This window comes from Nelumbo nucifera, chromosome 5, assembly GCF_055504915.1.
Source record: "Nelumbo nucifera cultivar China Antique chromosome 5, China Antique-T2T, whole genome shotgun sequence".
NCBI classification, from domain to species: domain Eukaryota; kingdom Viridiplantae; phylum Streptophyta; class Magnoliopsida; order Proteales; family Nelumbonaceae; genus Nelumbo; species Nelumbo nucifera.
In genome coordinates this window covers 7,940,548-7,957,956 of record NC_142653.1, presented here as the reverse complement: position 1 = coordinate 7,957,956, position 17,409 = coordinate 7,940,548, and the positions used below count along the sequence as shown (strand labels likewise).

The 17,409-nt window shown below is 39.0% G+C and overlaps 1 protein-coding gene across 9 annotated transcripts in view; it reads right to left on the bottom strand.

Annotated features, from left to right (window-relative positions):
• Nucleotides 1–17,409, bottom strand: part of LOC104607991 (transcription initiation factor TFIID subunit 4b) — a 41,104-nt gene that overhangs the window by 7,727 nt on the left and 15,968 nt on the right. The window contains exons 3-12 of one of the 9 annotated variants that reach the window (XM_088887707.1): nucleotides 15,286–15,561; nucleotides 15,032–15,187; nucleotides 14,841–14,924; nucleotides 13,682–14,761; nucleotides 10,160–10,290; nucleotides 9,940–10,027; nucleotides 9,658–9,793; nucleotides 9,480–9,535; nucleotides 9,352–9,408; nucleotides 9,137–9,280 (exon numbers count right to left, since the gene is read on the bottom strand). In XM_088887707.1, the coding sequence (XP_088743833.1) occupies nucleotides 9,137–9,280; nucleotides 9,352–9,408; nucleotides 9,480–9,535; nucleotides 9,658–9,793; nucleotides 9,940–10,027; nucleotides 10,160–10,290; nucleotides 13,682–14,761; nucleotides 14,841–14,924; nucleotides 15,032–15,187; nucleotides 15,286–15,546 (2,193 nt within the window). In that variant the 5' untranslated portion in view covers nucleotides 15,547–15,561. Of the gene's footprint in view, nucleotides 1–9,136; nucleotides 9,281–9,351; nucleotides 9,409–9,479; nucleotides 9,536–9,657; nucleotides 9,794–9,939; nucleotides 10,028–10,159; nucleotides 10,291–13,681; nucleotides 14,762–14,828; nucleotides 14,925–15,031; nucleotides 15,562–17,409 lie in introns of all 9 variants that reach the window. The other 8 variants (XM_088887708.1, XM_088887709.1, XM_010273820.3 and 5 more) reach the window with 8 other exon arrangements.

The window sequence follows — 17,409 nt, the reverse complement described above, 5'->3', positions numbered from 1 at the left end:
CTAGTGTCTGCTTGATTTCTTGCAAGTCTCCTATGGTCTTGTGCAGATGGACACCATCAACATGGCATGGTGTTGCTTGTTGCAGGCTCTGATACCAATTGTTGGGCAGCTGCCCAACTCAGATCCTCTTCGAGGGAGGATAACCTCCAGAATAGGGGAAAGTGAGAGTGAAGAGAGAAAGAGATCAAATCTTCTTATTATCCCCTTATTGTAAGTACACCTCTGTATTTATATTCAATCTTGCCTTCAATGTAACTGATTTACAGCAGAATTATAACAACTTGCCAACTTGTTTGATTTAGTTAACTCCAACTTGATTCAGTTAACTCCAGTTGTCTTTGCACTGGCTTCCTTATGCTGAGGTGACCTTCTTCTCCTTCTAGAATATACTTGTAGTTCCTGCCCCCTTGTGCGTCTAACAAAAAAGGAAAGTCCTCTCTGTGAATGCTTCCTATATATGTCTTCTGCCATGTATCCTTCTTTCTCTATCTTTTATTTTCACTTTTGAGAAAGGAAATAGAGGGGAATAAATCATCTACAACCAGGTGCCTCTACTTGGTTGATTATGGTCCATCTTTCAAGACAAAGTTAGGGATTAAACCATCTACAGTCTAATTCTCAAGGGATGATTATGGTTCCCTTCAAATGAAAATGAAGAATAGAGGGATAAAAACCGTCTACAATCAAATATTCAGTTTGATTGACTACGGTTCCCTTTTTGTATGCAAAAATCCAAGAATTAAGGCTGTCTATAGTCAGAAATTTATCTGATTGACTACAGCTTATTGTGAAGAAAGGAGTGAGAAGAAAATTTTCTTTGTATAAAAAAGAAAAGAGAGAAATGTATTGTTGTATAGTTTCTCAATTGTATTTTATTTTTCTTTCTTCTCATTCTTGTACACTTGATGTAAAAGAAATGCAAATGAAAAGTTCTTTTTAAGTACCCTATTGTTCTTTTCTTTTGTTCTATGCATTCATTTCTCCAAGTCAGAATCAAAAGGTGTTCTCTACTTTCTTGTGGAGATGTAATTAAGGGGAACAATCCGTATGATTCCCTGAATGGGCCTTACCCAAAATAATAAAAACTCAATCACTTGATTGAGTGAATTATGCTGCACAAGAATTTATTAAAATTTTCACACCAACAAAGATGCATTCCTTTCGCAGTTTGTTGGGGCAAATGGAAGGAGAGGAACATAAGGCTCTTTGAAGACTCAAAGTGTGAATAAGTTGGTGGCAGATATTGGCAAGCTTATAGTTGATTGGATAATGATCCTTCCAAGGTTTGCACAAGTGGCTAGATAAGAATATGGGGAAGGATGTAGAACCAGATGCCAAAACCTTGGTTGTGCCCTTGGCGGAATAGGTTGAAGGATATTGTAGCTCTCTTTGCAACCAAGAGTCTGATCAGATTGAAGGAGTGAGGGGTAATCCTATTCTACTGAGGGTGGAGACTTTTGCTTGGTTGGTTCCTATGAATAGTATCTTTTTGCTTAATGTATATGTATCTCTGAATAATTGATTAGCCTAAGGCATTGCTTTAACACCTTACTTTGGATGTAACCTGTAAGTACATGTAGTTCTTTATCACCCCAATTACATTGCAGATATCAAAATAAAGTCATGAGCGCAAACCTAACAACACACGGAACCTCCCAAAACCCGCGATGGGCTTAATAACCATCGCAAACTTGCGATGAGCTTAATAACCATCGCAAACTTGCGATGAGCTTAACAACCATCGCAAACTTGCAATGAGCTTAATATCCATCGCAAAAATTGCGATGAGATTAAAAGCTACTCGGGATTTGTGATAAGCACGGAAGACCATCCAAGACTTGCGATGGGCATAAAACATCTCTTGGGACCCAAAGTGAACAATGGGTGTCACCTGAGACTTGCGATAACATCGCCAATTAGATCTTGTCCTTTAACACGTAACCACTAGGAAACCCGTAAGAGGATGTAACCTACACGTTCCATGTGAGAATCCTTAAGAGAAAGGAAACTTTGTCTTTAAAGGATCTCGCTAAACACGTGGCGAAATCCCAATGGTGCTCCCTTAATAGATGACAAAAGGATCCCCTTTCCTAATAGGAAATGTCTCATTTTAGATCATTCTCCTTATAGCCTTGAGGTCCTCTCTATAAAAAGGGGGATAACTCTCCCCCACATCAGACAATACCAATATAACTCTAACCCTAGGGCTTCTCAAAGGAGCTCTATCACTCTGTCTCCCTTTCTTCCTTCTCTTATCTTCTCCCACCGTCCTCTACAATCAGCATTCCTCCTGACATTCTCTCTTTCTTGACGTCTTCTCCGGACCTTCGGAGACTTGACCAACCTCCATCGCCTTTTCACTGAGGGTGGAGACTTTTGCTTGGATGGTACCTATGGATAGTATCTTTTTGCTTAATGAAATTTTTTTCTCAAAAGGGGGTGGGGTGGGGGGAAGGGTTGTGGGAATTGCTTGAGTTACAAAATTGTAATTCTATATGCATCTCTGAATAATTGGTTAACCTAAGGCGTTGCTTTAACACCTTACTTCAGATGTAACCAATTTCCTTATTTCATATATATATTTTTTTTTGGATCAGCAACACAAAATATTTCATTAAAATTTGACAAAAGAGGTACTACAAGAAGATGTGAAGAGATACAACAGATCCAAAGGGACTAATTTATCCCAGAATATTACAAATGAGCCCAATACATAAACTGCATCTGAACCCCTTAACTAGGCCACCTGCCAAATTGTTTGCAGATCTCCTAACCCAATTCACTTGAATTATCATTTCTTCTGATAGCCATTTGAGCTGTTTCAGCTGGTTTGGCACCTAATAATCTTGTTTCTTCCAACAAATCAAGAACATATTTCCTTTGACACAAATTAATACCATGCTTAGGCCTTGCTACTTCTATCCCCAAGAAATACTTTAGTTTACCAAGGTCCTTTGTCTGAAAGTGTTCCTGTAGAAAGATCTTCAACCTATCAATTCCCACTTTATCATTCTCGGTAATGACAATATCATCTACACATACCACCAATAGGATCTTTCCAGCCTGAGAGTCATGACTGAAGACTGAGTGATCAACCTGGCACTGTTTCATACCAAACTTCTTTACCACCTCACTAAACCTACCAAACCACGCACGAGGAGACTGTTTAAGTCCATAAATGGCCTTCTTTAATCTGCACACTTTACCATCCTCCCCCTGAGCAACCCCAGTGGTTGCTCCATATAGACTTCCTCAAGTAGATCACCATGTAAAAAAGCATTCCTGAAGTCAATCTGAAAGAAATGCCAATCATATATAGAAACTAGAGATATCACAACACAAACTGAACCAATAATCTTAGCAACCGGAGAAAAGGTCTTCGTGTAGTCGATGCCATATGTTTGGGAGTACCCTTTGGTAACCAGTCTAGCTTTTAACCGCTCTACACTACCATCAAGTAAATACTTAACAATGTATACCCACTTACAACCGACAACCTACTTATGAGTTAGAGCTGAAAGTTCTTCCATTGCATGGCGCTACCCTAGAGAGGCAAGAGATTCTTGGATATCCGTAGGAACAACAATAGAGGATAACAAGGAGATAAAATGGCGATTGGAAGCACAAAGGTGAGTGAGAGAAACATAATTAGAAATAGGATGAAGGGTGCAATTGTATTTACCTTTCCGCAAGGCAATGGGAAGATCAAGTTCTGAAATCGGGGTTGGGGCTGGTGTGGGAACAACTGTCGGATTTGTCGACGATGATGGAGCTGGAGGAGGAGCCGATACATGTTGGCAATGTGTATACACTTGATGAATAGGTGGCCGTTCAACAGGTGGTGGCACCAGAGATAAAGACTTGGTCACAGCTAGAACAAGTGGAATGGGATCCACAACTAGAAGTGGAAGAGGAGGAAGAAACATCACCTGACCCCGAGAAAAACGGAGTGGACTCAAAGAAAGTAACATCAGCACACACAAAGGAACGTTGAGAACTAGGATTATAACACTTATACCCTTTCTGGGTCCGGGAATAGCCAAGGAAGATACACTTAATGGATCGTGCATCTAACTTGTCCCTTCCTGGTCCTACATTATGAACAAACAGACACACCCAAAAACCCAAGGAGAAAGGGGAAATGGAGACAAGGTGGGAAACAAAGTGGTAAAAGGAGAATGACCATCAAGGATGGACGTGGGCATCCGGTTAATTAGGAAGCAAGAAGTAAGCACAGCATCACTCCAAAAAGGTTTGAGTACATTCATATGGTGCATGAGGGATCGAGCAGTTTCCAAAAGGTGACGATTCTCTCTCAGCCACCCCATTTTGTTGTGGGGTGTAGGTACATGAAGTCTGATGAATAATACCATGTTGTTCCAAATATTCCTGAAATGACGTATAAAAATATTCACGGCCATTAAACAATTCACTCATTTCTTTCATTAGATAAAGCCATGTCATCCTTGAATAATCATCAACAAAAATAACAAAGTATCTATAACCATTTATGACATTACTTTATTAGGACCCCAAACATCTGAATGAACTAAAGAAAAAGGACTCGACATACGTTTATCAACACTAGGACTAAAGGGAACATGATGATGTTTCCCCAATTGACATGACTCACAATCCAAAACAGAAAGATGACTCAATGAAGGAACAAGAGACTTCAAAACTGTAAGTGACAGATGACCAAATCGACAGTGCCACTAGAGAGGAGAAAGAGATGTCTGAAGAGTTGTTGACGTACTTCCACCACCATCAAGGTAATACAATCCACCAGCTTCATGCCCTCCACCAATCTTCATCCCCGTCTTGAGATCCTGAAAAGCACACGAAGAAAGGTAAAAAGTGATAGAGCAATTAAGAGACTTAGTCAACTTACTAACAGACATAAGGTTAAAAGGAAATTTAGGGACATACAAAACTGAGGATATAGATAAAGGGTCCATGTTAACATTACCAATACCACAAATGGAGGATGTGGAACCAATAGAAAGGGTAACAAATTGTGATGTTGGGCAGTGAGAGAGGGAAGAAAACACACCTGGAGTTCTAGTCATGTGATCGGAGGCTCCAGAGTCAATAATCCAGGGATTGGGTTTGGATGCCAGATAAACCATACCTGAGTGTGCAAGAGTGGTTGTATTCAGTTGAGATGTGGCTCGAACAAACCTCTCATACTCATCACAGGGAACAATCATCATCTCCTTCCCGGGAACATCTGTGGATATAGGGGGCATATGATCAATTGAATGGCTCTCTTGTCTGAAGTTGTTGTCACTGGTCATGGCATGATTGGCCCAAGTTGAAGGTGGACCATGCAAATCATAACAACAATTGATGGTATGTCCATCCATACCACAGTGTGTACATCTTCTCGGACCAAAATTATGTCATCTGCCATGGACTCCCCCTGAATCTCGACCTCCAGTACGACCACCACCACGACTATACATAGGTCCACCACCACCACTACGGCCATATACCGGTCCACTGCTACCACTACGGCCAGATTAAACTCCTTGAGCTCCACCTCTAACACCACGGCCCCTTGATACTACAAAGGCTGACCTATCAGAAACACACTAGAATTCTAGGTAGATCCAATAGAAATCCTCCTAAGCCGAGCAAACACCTCTTCAAGGAAGGGAGAGTTGATCATCCTATCCTAGTATTTTGCCCGCACTGGTTCATATTCAGACTTCAGCCCCACCAAAAATCTGGTCACATCTAGTTGTTCTCTTTGTTGTTGCTGAATTTTAACATCAGAGGTAAGGGGGTGATACACATTCAGCTCATTGTGAAGGTTTCTCATGCTAGCATAGTATTCCTCAAGACTCCGATTACCCTGTTGCAAATTAAAGTATTCCTAATACAACTGATATACTCTAGTTGTGTTGTCTTGTCCCGAATACAACTTCTTAGCATGGTCCCAAACTTCCTTGGCAGTATTGAGAAACATGAAATTCATACTAATCTTGGGTTTCATACTATTCCATAACCATGTGATAATTTGTGCATCTTCTTGTTCCCAGTCACCATACTCATGAGATTTATTAGAGGGTTTTTCCTCCCATATGTGCTTCACTTTCTTCTTTGCTTTAAAGAAGACTTTTACAGATTTCGCCCAAGGTACATAATTTTCTCCATTCAACTTGATAGAAGTCATCTGAGCATTCAAGTAGTCGGTGGGAACCATCACACTAGTTTTACTTTCACTATTGTCTCCCATGGCTGAAAAAAAAAAATCTTTTTCTTACTCTCACCACACTGCACACTATACCACACTGCTCTCAGCACCTATTATTGCTGAATTCTTCACTCTCTACACCACAACCTTACCACACGACTACTCGAATATCACTCCCCCTTCAAACCACACTGAAACCTGCACAAACCCTAACACACTACAACCTATGTTTGCACCATGGTAAGGCGGAAGTTGGTCAGTCTCTGAAGGTCCAAAGATGGCAGCGAGAAAGAGAAAGGATTTGGGGAAGGGAGGAGAAGAAAGGAGAGAAGGGAGAGTTCCTTTCTCAGAAACCCTAGGTCAAGGTTGTAATATGTTGTCTCCCTAGGGAAGAATTGCTCTCCCCTTTCATAGAGAGAAAGTTAAAGTTACCAAGGAAGAAGTTCTTTCCTGTTAGGAAAGGGGATCTTTTCCGTTAGGAAAGGAGATCTTTCCTTTTGTTTGACTATTAAGGGATTTAGAGAATCCTATCTCTTCCGGATTCTCTCCGTATGTGACCCTAGTATTCCGATGTGACACGGGTGACATCATCGTTTGGCGTGCGTAATTAAAAGACGCACGTGTAACCGACATTTATTCCCGATCTACTGTGATTCTGCGGTTCTTGTAATGGTGTCGGGTTCATCGCAACTCTGTGTGTGTTCAGGGTTCATCGTAAATCTGCACGTATCCGGGGTTCATCGCAAACCCACACGTGTCCTAGCTTTATCACTGATTTGCGCTAGCCGAAGTTCATCGCAACTTGTTTTGGGTATGAGTTCATCGCAATCGCAGATCTACGATGAACTTACCGCAAACGTGCGATGGGTTATGGATTCATCGCAGGCGTCCACGTAGCGTTGGTTTAACACCCTCTATATTCTGATGGTCTTAGTGACCACTATGTACCTACAACCTGAATTTTCACCACACGACTTGGAACACATCCACCATTTAATTCACACTAAAAACTGCATAAAAATCACTTACCTAATCACCAGAAAATCAAGTTGTACTCAACACTCCACTGCATCACTCAAATCTGCCCTCTTCTCTTAATCGATTAGGGGGGGCTTCCTACAAACCACAGAAAACACTCACGAACTGCATGACTGGAGGCATAGAAACCTCCAAGGGAAGAGGGCGATAACTCCTTTTCAGCCCCTTCCCTTATCTCCAACTGATGACGAAGAAAAAAAATAGAAAACCCTAGACTGGATGCGTGAAGATCAGAATTCTGGGCAGATTCGATTTTCTCAACCTAGCTCTGATACCATATTATAATCCAATCTGCTCTTGAATTCTGTTAGAATAAAGACTGTAGAAGTAAGAGAAAGATGAGAAGAAGAAGAAGAAGAAGGAGAAGAGAAGAAGATAGAGAAGGAGAGAAAATCTGGTTCGAACAAGAGAGAATACACTCTCTAGTCGGCCAGGTCAATTTATATGTTTCTATTTAATAACAAAATGTCTCCTTTGCCCATACTTAAGTGAGGGATACAACTACTAATAGAACATTACACATCAGCAACTTAAACATAAATAATAAAGACTAAAATACCCCTACAGTCGACATTAACAGCTTTCTCGACCCAAAAGTTGCTGTCAAGAATTCTGATCTGAGTACATCACCTTGCTCAATTGAACTTGAATAAAATGAGAATATATTTCCGTTCTCATCCCTTATTACCCCACTGGTACCTGATGGTCCCAGATTACCCACGCAACTACTATCAAAATTCAGCTTCTTCCAACTGCAACTTGGTGGTGACCATTCTGCAGTGGTTTTGTCTAAAATTTCTCTTCCTTTACTATATATATTTAAAAAAATTAAAAACTAATTTTGCAGCTCTCTTTGCAATAATGGCATGGTTGCAACAAAAGGATCAACCCAGATGCCAAAACCTTGACCTCTCTGATGGGATAAGAATACTACCACAAACATTCCCACTTTCTTGCCACCTAATAATGGTGAAAGAGCACCTTTATATTGATCCATCCAAACTAAGGGAGTTATAAGTCTGACTCCTTTGAAGAAGGACAAGGATCTCATCTCCAACAAAAACCTCCCTCATCACTAGATCTGAGCATAGGCATACACTTTGGTACCAACTTCAGCTACCCACAATGCCCAGAAAACTTGCTTCTAGAAACTGAGCAAAAAATAACAATTAGGATTTCTAAGAAAAGAAACTAATTGCAGATACCACTGAACCTCCCCCATCCCCATCCCCACAATTTAATAGCCAAAGAAAAACTAAATAACATACTTATAGCAAGCACCGGATTTTGGAGACTACCTCTAAAATATAGTAGAAAAAATAGAAAGAAAGAAAAGCCTTGTCTTGACAACCTGGTAGTATCAACCTCTAGCTAGGGAAGTAGAAAAGATAAAGACATCTATAATTTAAGTACAAAAACAAGAAAGAAGCAGATTTGTTTGCTTCTGGATGGCAATGGTTATAATGGCTAGATTCCTAGCAGTCCATAACAATTTCAAAGGATAACCCACAGTCCTATACACACACAAAAAAAAAAAATCACACATATAAGGAAGAATTAATATATCCACCACATTAAAAGAATCATATGCATCCTATGGATTCAGAACTCCCAACCTACCACAGCACCTCCACAAAGTGCTTGCTACTCCCCCATGTAAATAATCATCTGCTTCATTCTTGTGCACAAGCAAAACAAGGAGTACATTTATCTAAAATATATAAATTCACCACTTATTGAAAAAAATAAATACTAGAGAAAATATTTGCACAAGGCAACACTAAATCTTAGTGTCATATCTACAAATAAGATTCTACATTAACCAGAGCAACAAGAAAGTGGAAACCTGTTTCCCATACATAAAGCTAAAAGTATAGTAGGTTATAGTAATTCACATACTTCATTGAGCTTTCGGAGCTTTTCAGCTTCTTCAGCCAGTTTTTTATTCCACTCCTCCTTGGCCTTCCGGTTTATCAATAAAATTTGGCGTTGAATATCTGAGGTAATAACAGTCCGATGTCTTGGCTTTTCAATATCAACCCTCTACAATAATTTCAATTAAATTAGGAATATGAAAATATTCAATTAAAGTAAGCAAAAAGAAAATTGCCTACCTGCTTTGATAGTCTGATTAGATTACTGATCAAGCCTCGCATTCTCTCCTCCACAGACTGTAGATTCAACTGAAATTAGAACATCTAAATGCACTACTATAGAGAAAGACACTAAGTTAGCATCTCACCAATGAGAGGCAGCGTTCTACATCATTATTTATATTCTTGATGCCACATTTAGACACTGCCAATAACATCAGATAAAGATATTAATCATGCAACCCATTTTCCCATGCAGCAAAAATGCACAGATATGATGATATTAAAAAAATGTTTACTCAAAGAGAAGGACAAAGAGTTTCTAACTGATTTGTGCCAATTTCTTCTGAAGAGGTATTTTCTGCAGAATTAATCTTTCTTCTTCCTCTTGCACAACCCTTCGAGTTGCCTCTGAAGCCCGACTTTCTTCCTTAGACCCAGAGAATAGCTGCTCTTCCTCTTCCTGTTCGAAATAGAAAATCCAGTGCGTTATCATCTTTCAAAAGTATGCATTCCAACTTTCAAGTGTGTATTATTAGATGGCTAACTTTTTTATTAAATTCAATGACGTCGTGAATGAGAGGTTGAGAACTATGGAAAATATCATACCCTCAAATTAACTCCACTAACAGCAGTAACATCATTGAGCTGTTCAATGCTTTGATCAAGAAAGGCCCCAGATACCTTTTGCTTTTTACTGTGTTGTATCACATGAAACATTTTGACAAGTCAGTGTTAAATGAGAATCTAGATCAAGGATGCACAAACCATTGCACATAATCAAACTTTTTTTTTTGATAAATTCTGATGAAACAGAGAACTAATTCACCTTGATGGGGGTGTTGGGCTGCCAAGTGATTCAAGAGGTTTCTTTTGGCCAACAGAAGATTTCTTTGGGGGTGTCTTCATATTGGGTCCAACCCCTACTGGAGTGGCAGTAGATGGGATTTGGCTCCTCATCTAACAAGAAGACCAAAGCAATGAAAAGGGGAAATATAAATCTTATCAGTAAAAAACAATCAACATCTGATAGAAGACAACAATTTACAGTACAACCTCTATAAATTGGCATTGGAGGGAGCAAATCTTTCATACTAAAATGTACAAGCTATTAATTAATGCATTATGCAGACATTAAATTAGAAAGCATCAGGTAATAAGGGTTTTATTAAGTACTATTTATGTAATGTTTGAGAGGGATTAGAAAAACGAATGATCCAGGCTGTGGTGGTCAGTGGTCTCCACCAAATATTAACACCTGGTGCTTCCTTAAATACGCCATGTGATTGAAAAATAATGAAAAAACTCATTTGCATAGTGAATTTTAAAATATCCAATATAGGAAGCCACAAGGGTATTCAGTAACTACATATGTTTAGCTTTAGTTTAGTTATTACACAAATTCTAGTATTAGGTTAACTTATGACTATCTAGGTCCTTGACCACTTAATCTATGTAGGATGAGAAAGATGGTAGATGAAGAAGGATCTGAATCATGAGAAAGAGACCCAGATATGAGATCAAAGAGAACAAGAAAGTTATTTCTGATTTGAGATTAGAAGAAGGAAAGCAAAAGAATAAGAGATTTGAAGAAGACACAATTTTACCAACATGTAACTTAGAACAAATTTTTATTCCATGATTTTTCTTATAAAAATTCAACTTCACCCATCTTCAGTATCTATAACTCAACATCGCCCTCCCCGTCTACCTCCTAATGGTCATACCTTTTTGTGCTCCCCTCAACCCTTCCATCTTTTTCCACTAGATGAATCACATACATGTTCCAAAAGAGTCGTAAGATAAATTATTTAAATTAATGGTTTCCTGGCTCATTCTAAAAATATCTCCATTGTAAATTGCTTAGTGTCCTCATTGCCACTGCCAGGTTGGTACCTTAATTCCTATGGATATTTAATATTTTTAACCAATTTTCTTCTTACCAACTGATGATAGCTTGGTTGATACATTCTCTGGCTGGTTGAAGTAGAAACATTGGGATCAAATCCTAGTATTAGGTTAACTTATGACTATCTAGGTCACTGATCACTTAATCTATGTAGGATGAGAAAGATGGTAGATGAAGAAGGATCTGAATCATGAGAAAGAGACCCAGATATGAGACCAAAGAGAACAAGAAAGTTATTTCTGATCTGAGATTAGAAGAAGGAAAGCAAAATAATAAGAAATTTGAAGAAGACACAATTTTACCAACATGTAACTCAGAACAAATTTTTATTCCATGATTTTTCTTATAATAATTCAACTTTACCCATCTTCAGTATCTATAACTCAACATCGCCCTCCCTGTCTACCTCCTAATGGTCATACCTTTTGTGCCCCCTTCAACCCTTCCATCCTTTTCCACTAGATGAATCGCATACATGTTCCAAAAGAGTTGTAAGATAAATAAATTAATGGTTTCCTGGCTCATTCTAAAAATGTCTCCATTGTAAATTGCTTAGTGTCCTCATTGCCACTGCCAGGTTGGTACCTTAATTCCTATGGATATTTAATATTTTTAACCAAGCTATTAGGATTAGGTTGTTTGAATGCAACTAACATTATTTTGTTCTTACCAACTGATGATAGCTTGGTTGATAAGTTCTCTGACTGGTTGAAGTAGAAACTTTGGGATCAAATCCTGCTGTCACCAGGATTAGGGAGATGGGCAACCCCCATTGTGTAACCCCGTGAATTAAAAAACATTATTTTCTTCTCCTTTTTTGGTTCTTGATCAGTATTCACAATCAAAGAAATTTATTAGTGCGAAGGAGAAAGCACATAACCCTTCAACTAAAAGTGAGTCAAGTGATGGGGGTTCAGTGGGCCTCTCTCCACTTGCAAATGAATCAATGAGATATTTGCTGATTTATGAGCCCATCTTAGTGAGCTGTGTAGCCCAGCATCCGTGATCTTGTTTCTCTAACTTGATATATGAGAATCTAGGAACCACCTCATATAGCAGACAAACATATGATCACAACTTGGCTTGCAGTGATTATACAATAAGAAAACCGATTACAACCCCGGCAACAAAGAAAAGAGCTGAAGTTGCAGTAAGTTTCCTGCATCGATAAGACCAGGACAGCTCAATAAAACATTGCCCATGAAATCCTTATAGAACCCAACTCCAGAAGGACCAGGATTACCAAATGGCAACCTGCTTCCAGGACCCTCAACTCTTATACCACCAAACTTCTTTGTGGGGCATCGCCAGCCACTGCATGTCAGCCCCAAGAATAAGTCTGCTGGGATTCTTTTAGTTCCTCCATTATGGAGATCTGATTCTGATGTGCTACACACTGTGATAAAATAAATGTGTATGTATTCTAGTTTCTTCTGTTTAAGACCACAGGATAGCATCCACAAGATTCCAGTTTTTCTAAACAATCACTTGGAAATCCTTAACCCATCCAAAAAGTATGCATTTTAGCTGAGAAAATCACAAATGAGGTTAGTGAATGAGGCATGTCCAATGAATAAGGAACACTTAGTTATTGTCTCTTAAATCTTGATATCAGTAAAATGTTTAGAGAGCAAAGTAAATCTTGCAATTGTATCTTATACACTGTAACTGTGGGCCTGTGGCTTCATTGACTTGGAACCATTTATTTTAAGCTATATGCTAGCATACTGTCATTGAATAGGATGTCATTCTAAGCTAGTATGATATGAGAGAAGGTTTGCACTATGTTGAAGTTTAACTTCGGTAATTGTTTTCTAGGTAATCTTGAGCCTTCTGACAATGGTAGAGTTTAGGGGGATATGAACCATGAAAGAAGTACAATGTCGGTCTTTTCAGCAGTGGTAGGAAGAATTCTTGTGGGGATGATGATTGGGTCTTGCATAGAGGCTAGGAGTGGACCATTGCCATGGGATGGACAGATGGGAAGTGGGAAGGCATTCGAGCTTGGTAATTAAGATCATGGAGCAAGGATCCATGTAAATATCACATGTTATGTAGGTAAGCTGAGGAGTTGGCCTCAATTTTTCAAATCTTCAATGGGCCTGAACCCTAACCAGATTGTAATGCATTTCCCAGGCCTCTCTTCTCTTTTAAGGAGTTGTCATTTCTTTGTCTTCTTCCTCCTCTTTCCAAGATAAATTGTTTATTTTTACCAAACCAAAAATAAATTGCAGGCAATTGCTTAACCTCCTCCATCTTTGTATTCAACAAATCAACAGAACCATAGGGATTTTGTCTTATTTTATTTCTTACAAATTAAATATAAATGTCCATGCTCAGAATATATTTTGGTTATGGAAGATTCCATAAGAAACTAAGTCATTTTATCATAATTCTGTAGTCTGCTTAAGCACAGACATCCCTGACTAAAAAAAACCTTACCGGCATTGTGGACTCCAGTTGTGCTGACATGGTACTGGAAACTAAATTTGTGGGCACCATACTTGTGGATGTCGAAAAGGACATCCTAGCAGATGGCTTATCTGTGATTTCCTCCTGCTCGGCCTGTATAGTGGCAAAAGAAGATGAACCCTGGGGAGCCGACAACTGAGATTTGTGCGGCTGCTCAGCAGTCTTCTCAGCTTGTTCTTGTTTTATATAAGGTATTGATGATGGAGCGCCAATTTTATGCTCTTTAATTGCTGAATGCCATGGAACTGGATTTTGTTGTAATGTTGAATGACTGGACAAGTGAGAAAGAGGTCCAGTTGGCAATCTCTTTGGCTCATTAGGAGAGTTCTGCATCTCATACTTTGCCACACTCATCATGTTCACAGGTTGAGTTGCCCCTCCTATTTGAGTTGAAACCATACTTTGATGAAGTGGAACTTGCCTCATCTGTGAATCTTGAGTTTGGGATTTCAAAGAAGTTGCTGCACCACTAATAGGTGGCCCAGAATAGGCATGAGAAGAATGATAATTACCAACTGTGCCCCCATACATTGTGAAGGATGTCTGAGGAAGGTGTAAATGCTGTTGCTGCTGTTTGTTAAGTCCTTGCACTGAAATTGTAGGCAGTTCCCTTTCCTGCTTCACCATGCTCATGTTGGCTGAAGACATTTTGCTCACATGTGTTCCCTGTGAATCTGACTGGCTTTCTGTATCTCTGGACCTTTGAGTACTGTTCTCTGTGGTCAAGAAATTTGAATCGGCCTGTATTTGAACTGTTGAAGTAGGAACCTGAGACAGGTCAGTTGGTGATTTCTGGCTCTTCTGTTGAAGTTGTGAAAATGAATGTGGATCGGTGAACTGCGATGTAGTAAGAGATGGCATTTTAAGTTGCTGTTGTTGCTGTTGTGGCTGTGTCTGTGGCTGTGGCTGAGTCTGAGATTGAGGCTGAGGCTGATGATGATGTTGTTGTTGATGATGAGAAGAAGCTTGAGATTGTAACTGGAATTGGTGGGAACCTGTCTGTGGGTTCTGAGCAGCCTGAGTTTTAGATAGTTCCTGATGTAATACATGCTTTAGTTACCAGACTGCTAAGTTCATCAAAACAACAATAGATTATATAGATTACTGATCCACTTGCCTGCATTTGTACCTTGGATACTGCCTGTTTGAGCATATGGTCCCCCACAATACTCCTCATGAGCCTGATAAAGCCCTCTTTATTGATTTCATTTTTCTAGTAACAAAAGTAATTGCAATGAAATGTAGGATGAACAATAGAATAACCAATTTCAATTCAGACAAGAAAAAATGAATATCTAACAAAAAATGCTAAAGACTCACCCTCAATTTAGCAAAAAGTGTCTGAAGCTGCATAGCTCTATCCTTGTCAAGGTGGGGTAGTATGACAGGCAGCAACAAACCAAATGGTACTTGTTTGCTACGGGACATTGGATTATTTGCCAGGTCTGCTGGCAGGGCCTGTTGGTTGTTTGTCTTCTGTAATTTCGGATATTGGGGATGCTGAGTATCAGTGTGCAACATTCTATCTTGTTCTGAAAAGTGGACAGGATTTTGTTCTGATAATTGGACCCCACCTTTTTGAGAAAACTGGGGGGAATTCTGTTCTTCCTGCTGCTGATCAGTGGACTGCTTCTGTTGCAAAGGAAGTTGAGCGCGTTCTTGTGAACTCTGCTCGTTCGCACTAGATCCATGTTGCATTGGGTCACTTTCAGATTTACACTGCTCTTGTGGTTGCAGATTCCTTGGTTCTTCTTGCTGATTTTGGCAGGTATTATTTTCTTCCTGGTTAGAAGTTTGCCACTGTGGAAACAATTGACTGGATGTAGGATTTCCATTATGGGGTAAATCTGCTGCATTTCCCATTAATGTTTCATGAAAAGCACATTGGAATCAGTATTTGTGTTATGCAGACACCTACCCATGCATTTGAGTTGTGCAGTGTGACTTGGGGTTGGAATTACCAGATGTTTACATGCATGTCTCTGAGTTATGCAGATTGCAGATACCTACCCATGTACAGCTGCACAAAGACACTTTTTCTAGGGGTGTGTGTGTGTGTGAGAGAGAGAGAGAGAGTCTATGTGTGTGTTTGTCAATTAATCCTTCCAAACAAATTTTCATCTTAGAGACTATTTGATAATGGCTGAATTAGCTGAACTGAATTGCTTATCACTTTTCCTTTTAGTGGATAAACAATGTAGGGTGCAAGCTCCTTATGACTGAATGGAATGTTTGAGGTTAATTACTTTACCCCCTATATGTTTCATTGTATGACTATCCACTAAAAGAAAACAAATAAGCAATTCAACCAGACAATTGAGCAGTTATCAAATAGTCCCTTTATAATACTTAACCTAACCAAAACTGGAACTTAATTTTAGTGTTATACGCCTCGGCAAAGCCATTTTGACTTGTTAATATGTTTTTTAATTATAATGGTTTATGGTTATTCATTTTCATGAGAGTTTGGCAATAGTTTTAGTGCTGACTCCAATCTGACAGAACCCTCCTAGAGGTGCAAATGGACTGGATCATGATCCGATTTGAATCCAAATCTGATCCTATTTTGCTAGATTCAGATATCCCTCTGTCAGATTTTTGGATTGGATCGTGTTGAAAAAATAGGATCCATTTAATAATTGAATTGGATTCGGATCTGCCCCTATCCAATCCAAGACATACATATTATTTATAAATATATTTACGTTGCATTTTGTAATTTGAATTTTTATATTATTTATGTAGTTTTGTAAAAAGACATGTATGCCCCCATTTTGTGTAAAATATATATATGACAAAAATGGTTGAAAAAATGCTTGTGTTTTTTTTCTTTATATAGACTGTTTTGTTTTTTTCCTGTTAATAGTTTCTTAAATTTTATAGACCTATGGGTAATTAAACCAGATCAGATCAAATATGGATATCCTACATCCTTAGCAAATTCGAATTCATATTACCATTTGTAAGATCCATCGGATCATCAGATCGGAGCAGATATAGGATTTACATTATCAGAGCAGATTCAGATGTACACTAATTCAAATCCGATATGATCCATTTGCATCCCTAAACCCTCCTTTATCTGGGCTTCGACCAGTGGTGCAAGATGAGCTCACACTAGCATTAAACAGAACGGTACAGGATTCATGTAGTCAAACCCATATAGCTGGGATAAGGTTTGGATGATGATGATGATGATGAGGAGGAGGAGGAGGAGGAGGAGGAGGAGGAGGAGGAGGAGATGGGATGTCCTTTAAGTAACATTGTAGAATGTCAAGCATATGGCTTAGGATCATATGCAAGAGGTTTTCTTTTTTTTGGATCAGCATCATATGCAAGAGGTTTAACTATCTAGTCTTCTAGTAAACATGAAATCTGTGGCTGGGTTTGGGCATCTTGTATTATGGATATCATTTTTGTGGTAGTAAATAAAAAAGAAAATTTATTAAGAAAGAGTAGACAGAGATTAGAATAGAGGTGATAAGGAATCACCTATAAAAGAAAAAGAAAAAACCAAAGCCAATTTCCTCCTCTAACCAACAGAGATACGAATCCCAAGGCCCAAAAAACAAGGAACAATAAAACATCCTATACTGACTGCATCAGACCCCCCAAAATGCAGACAGCAATAAGACACAAACCCTTAACTCCCAAAACCTTCTGCCAATCCGCACGCCCCACCAAAACCAAACCTCCAA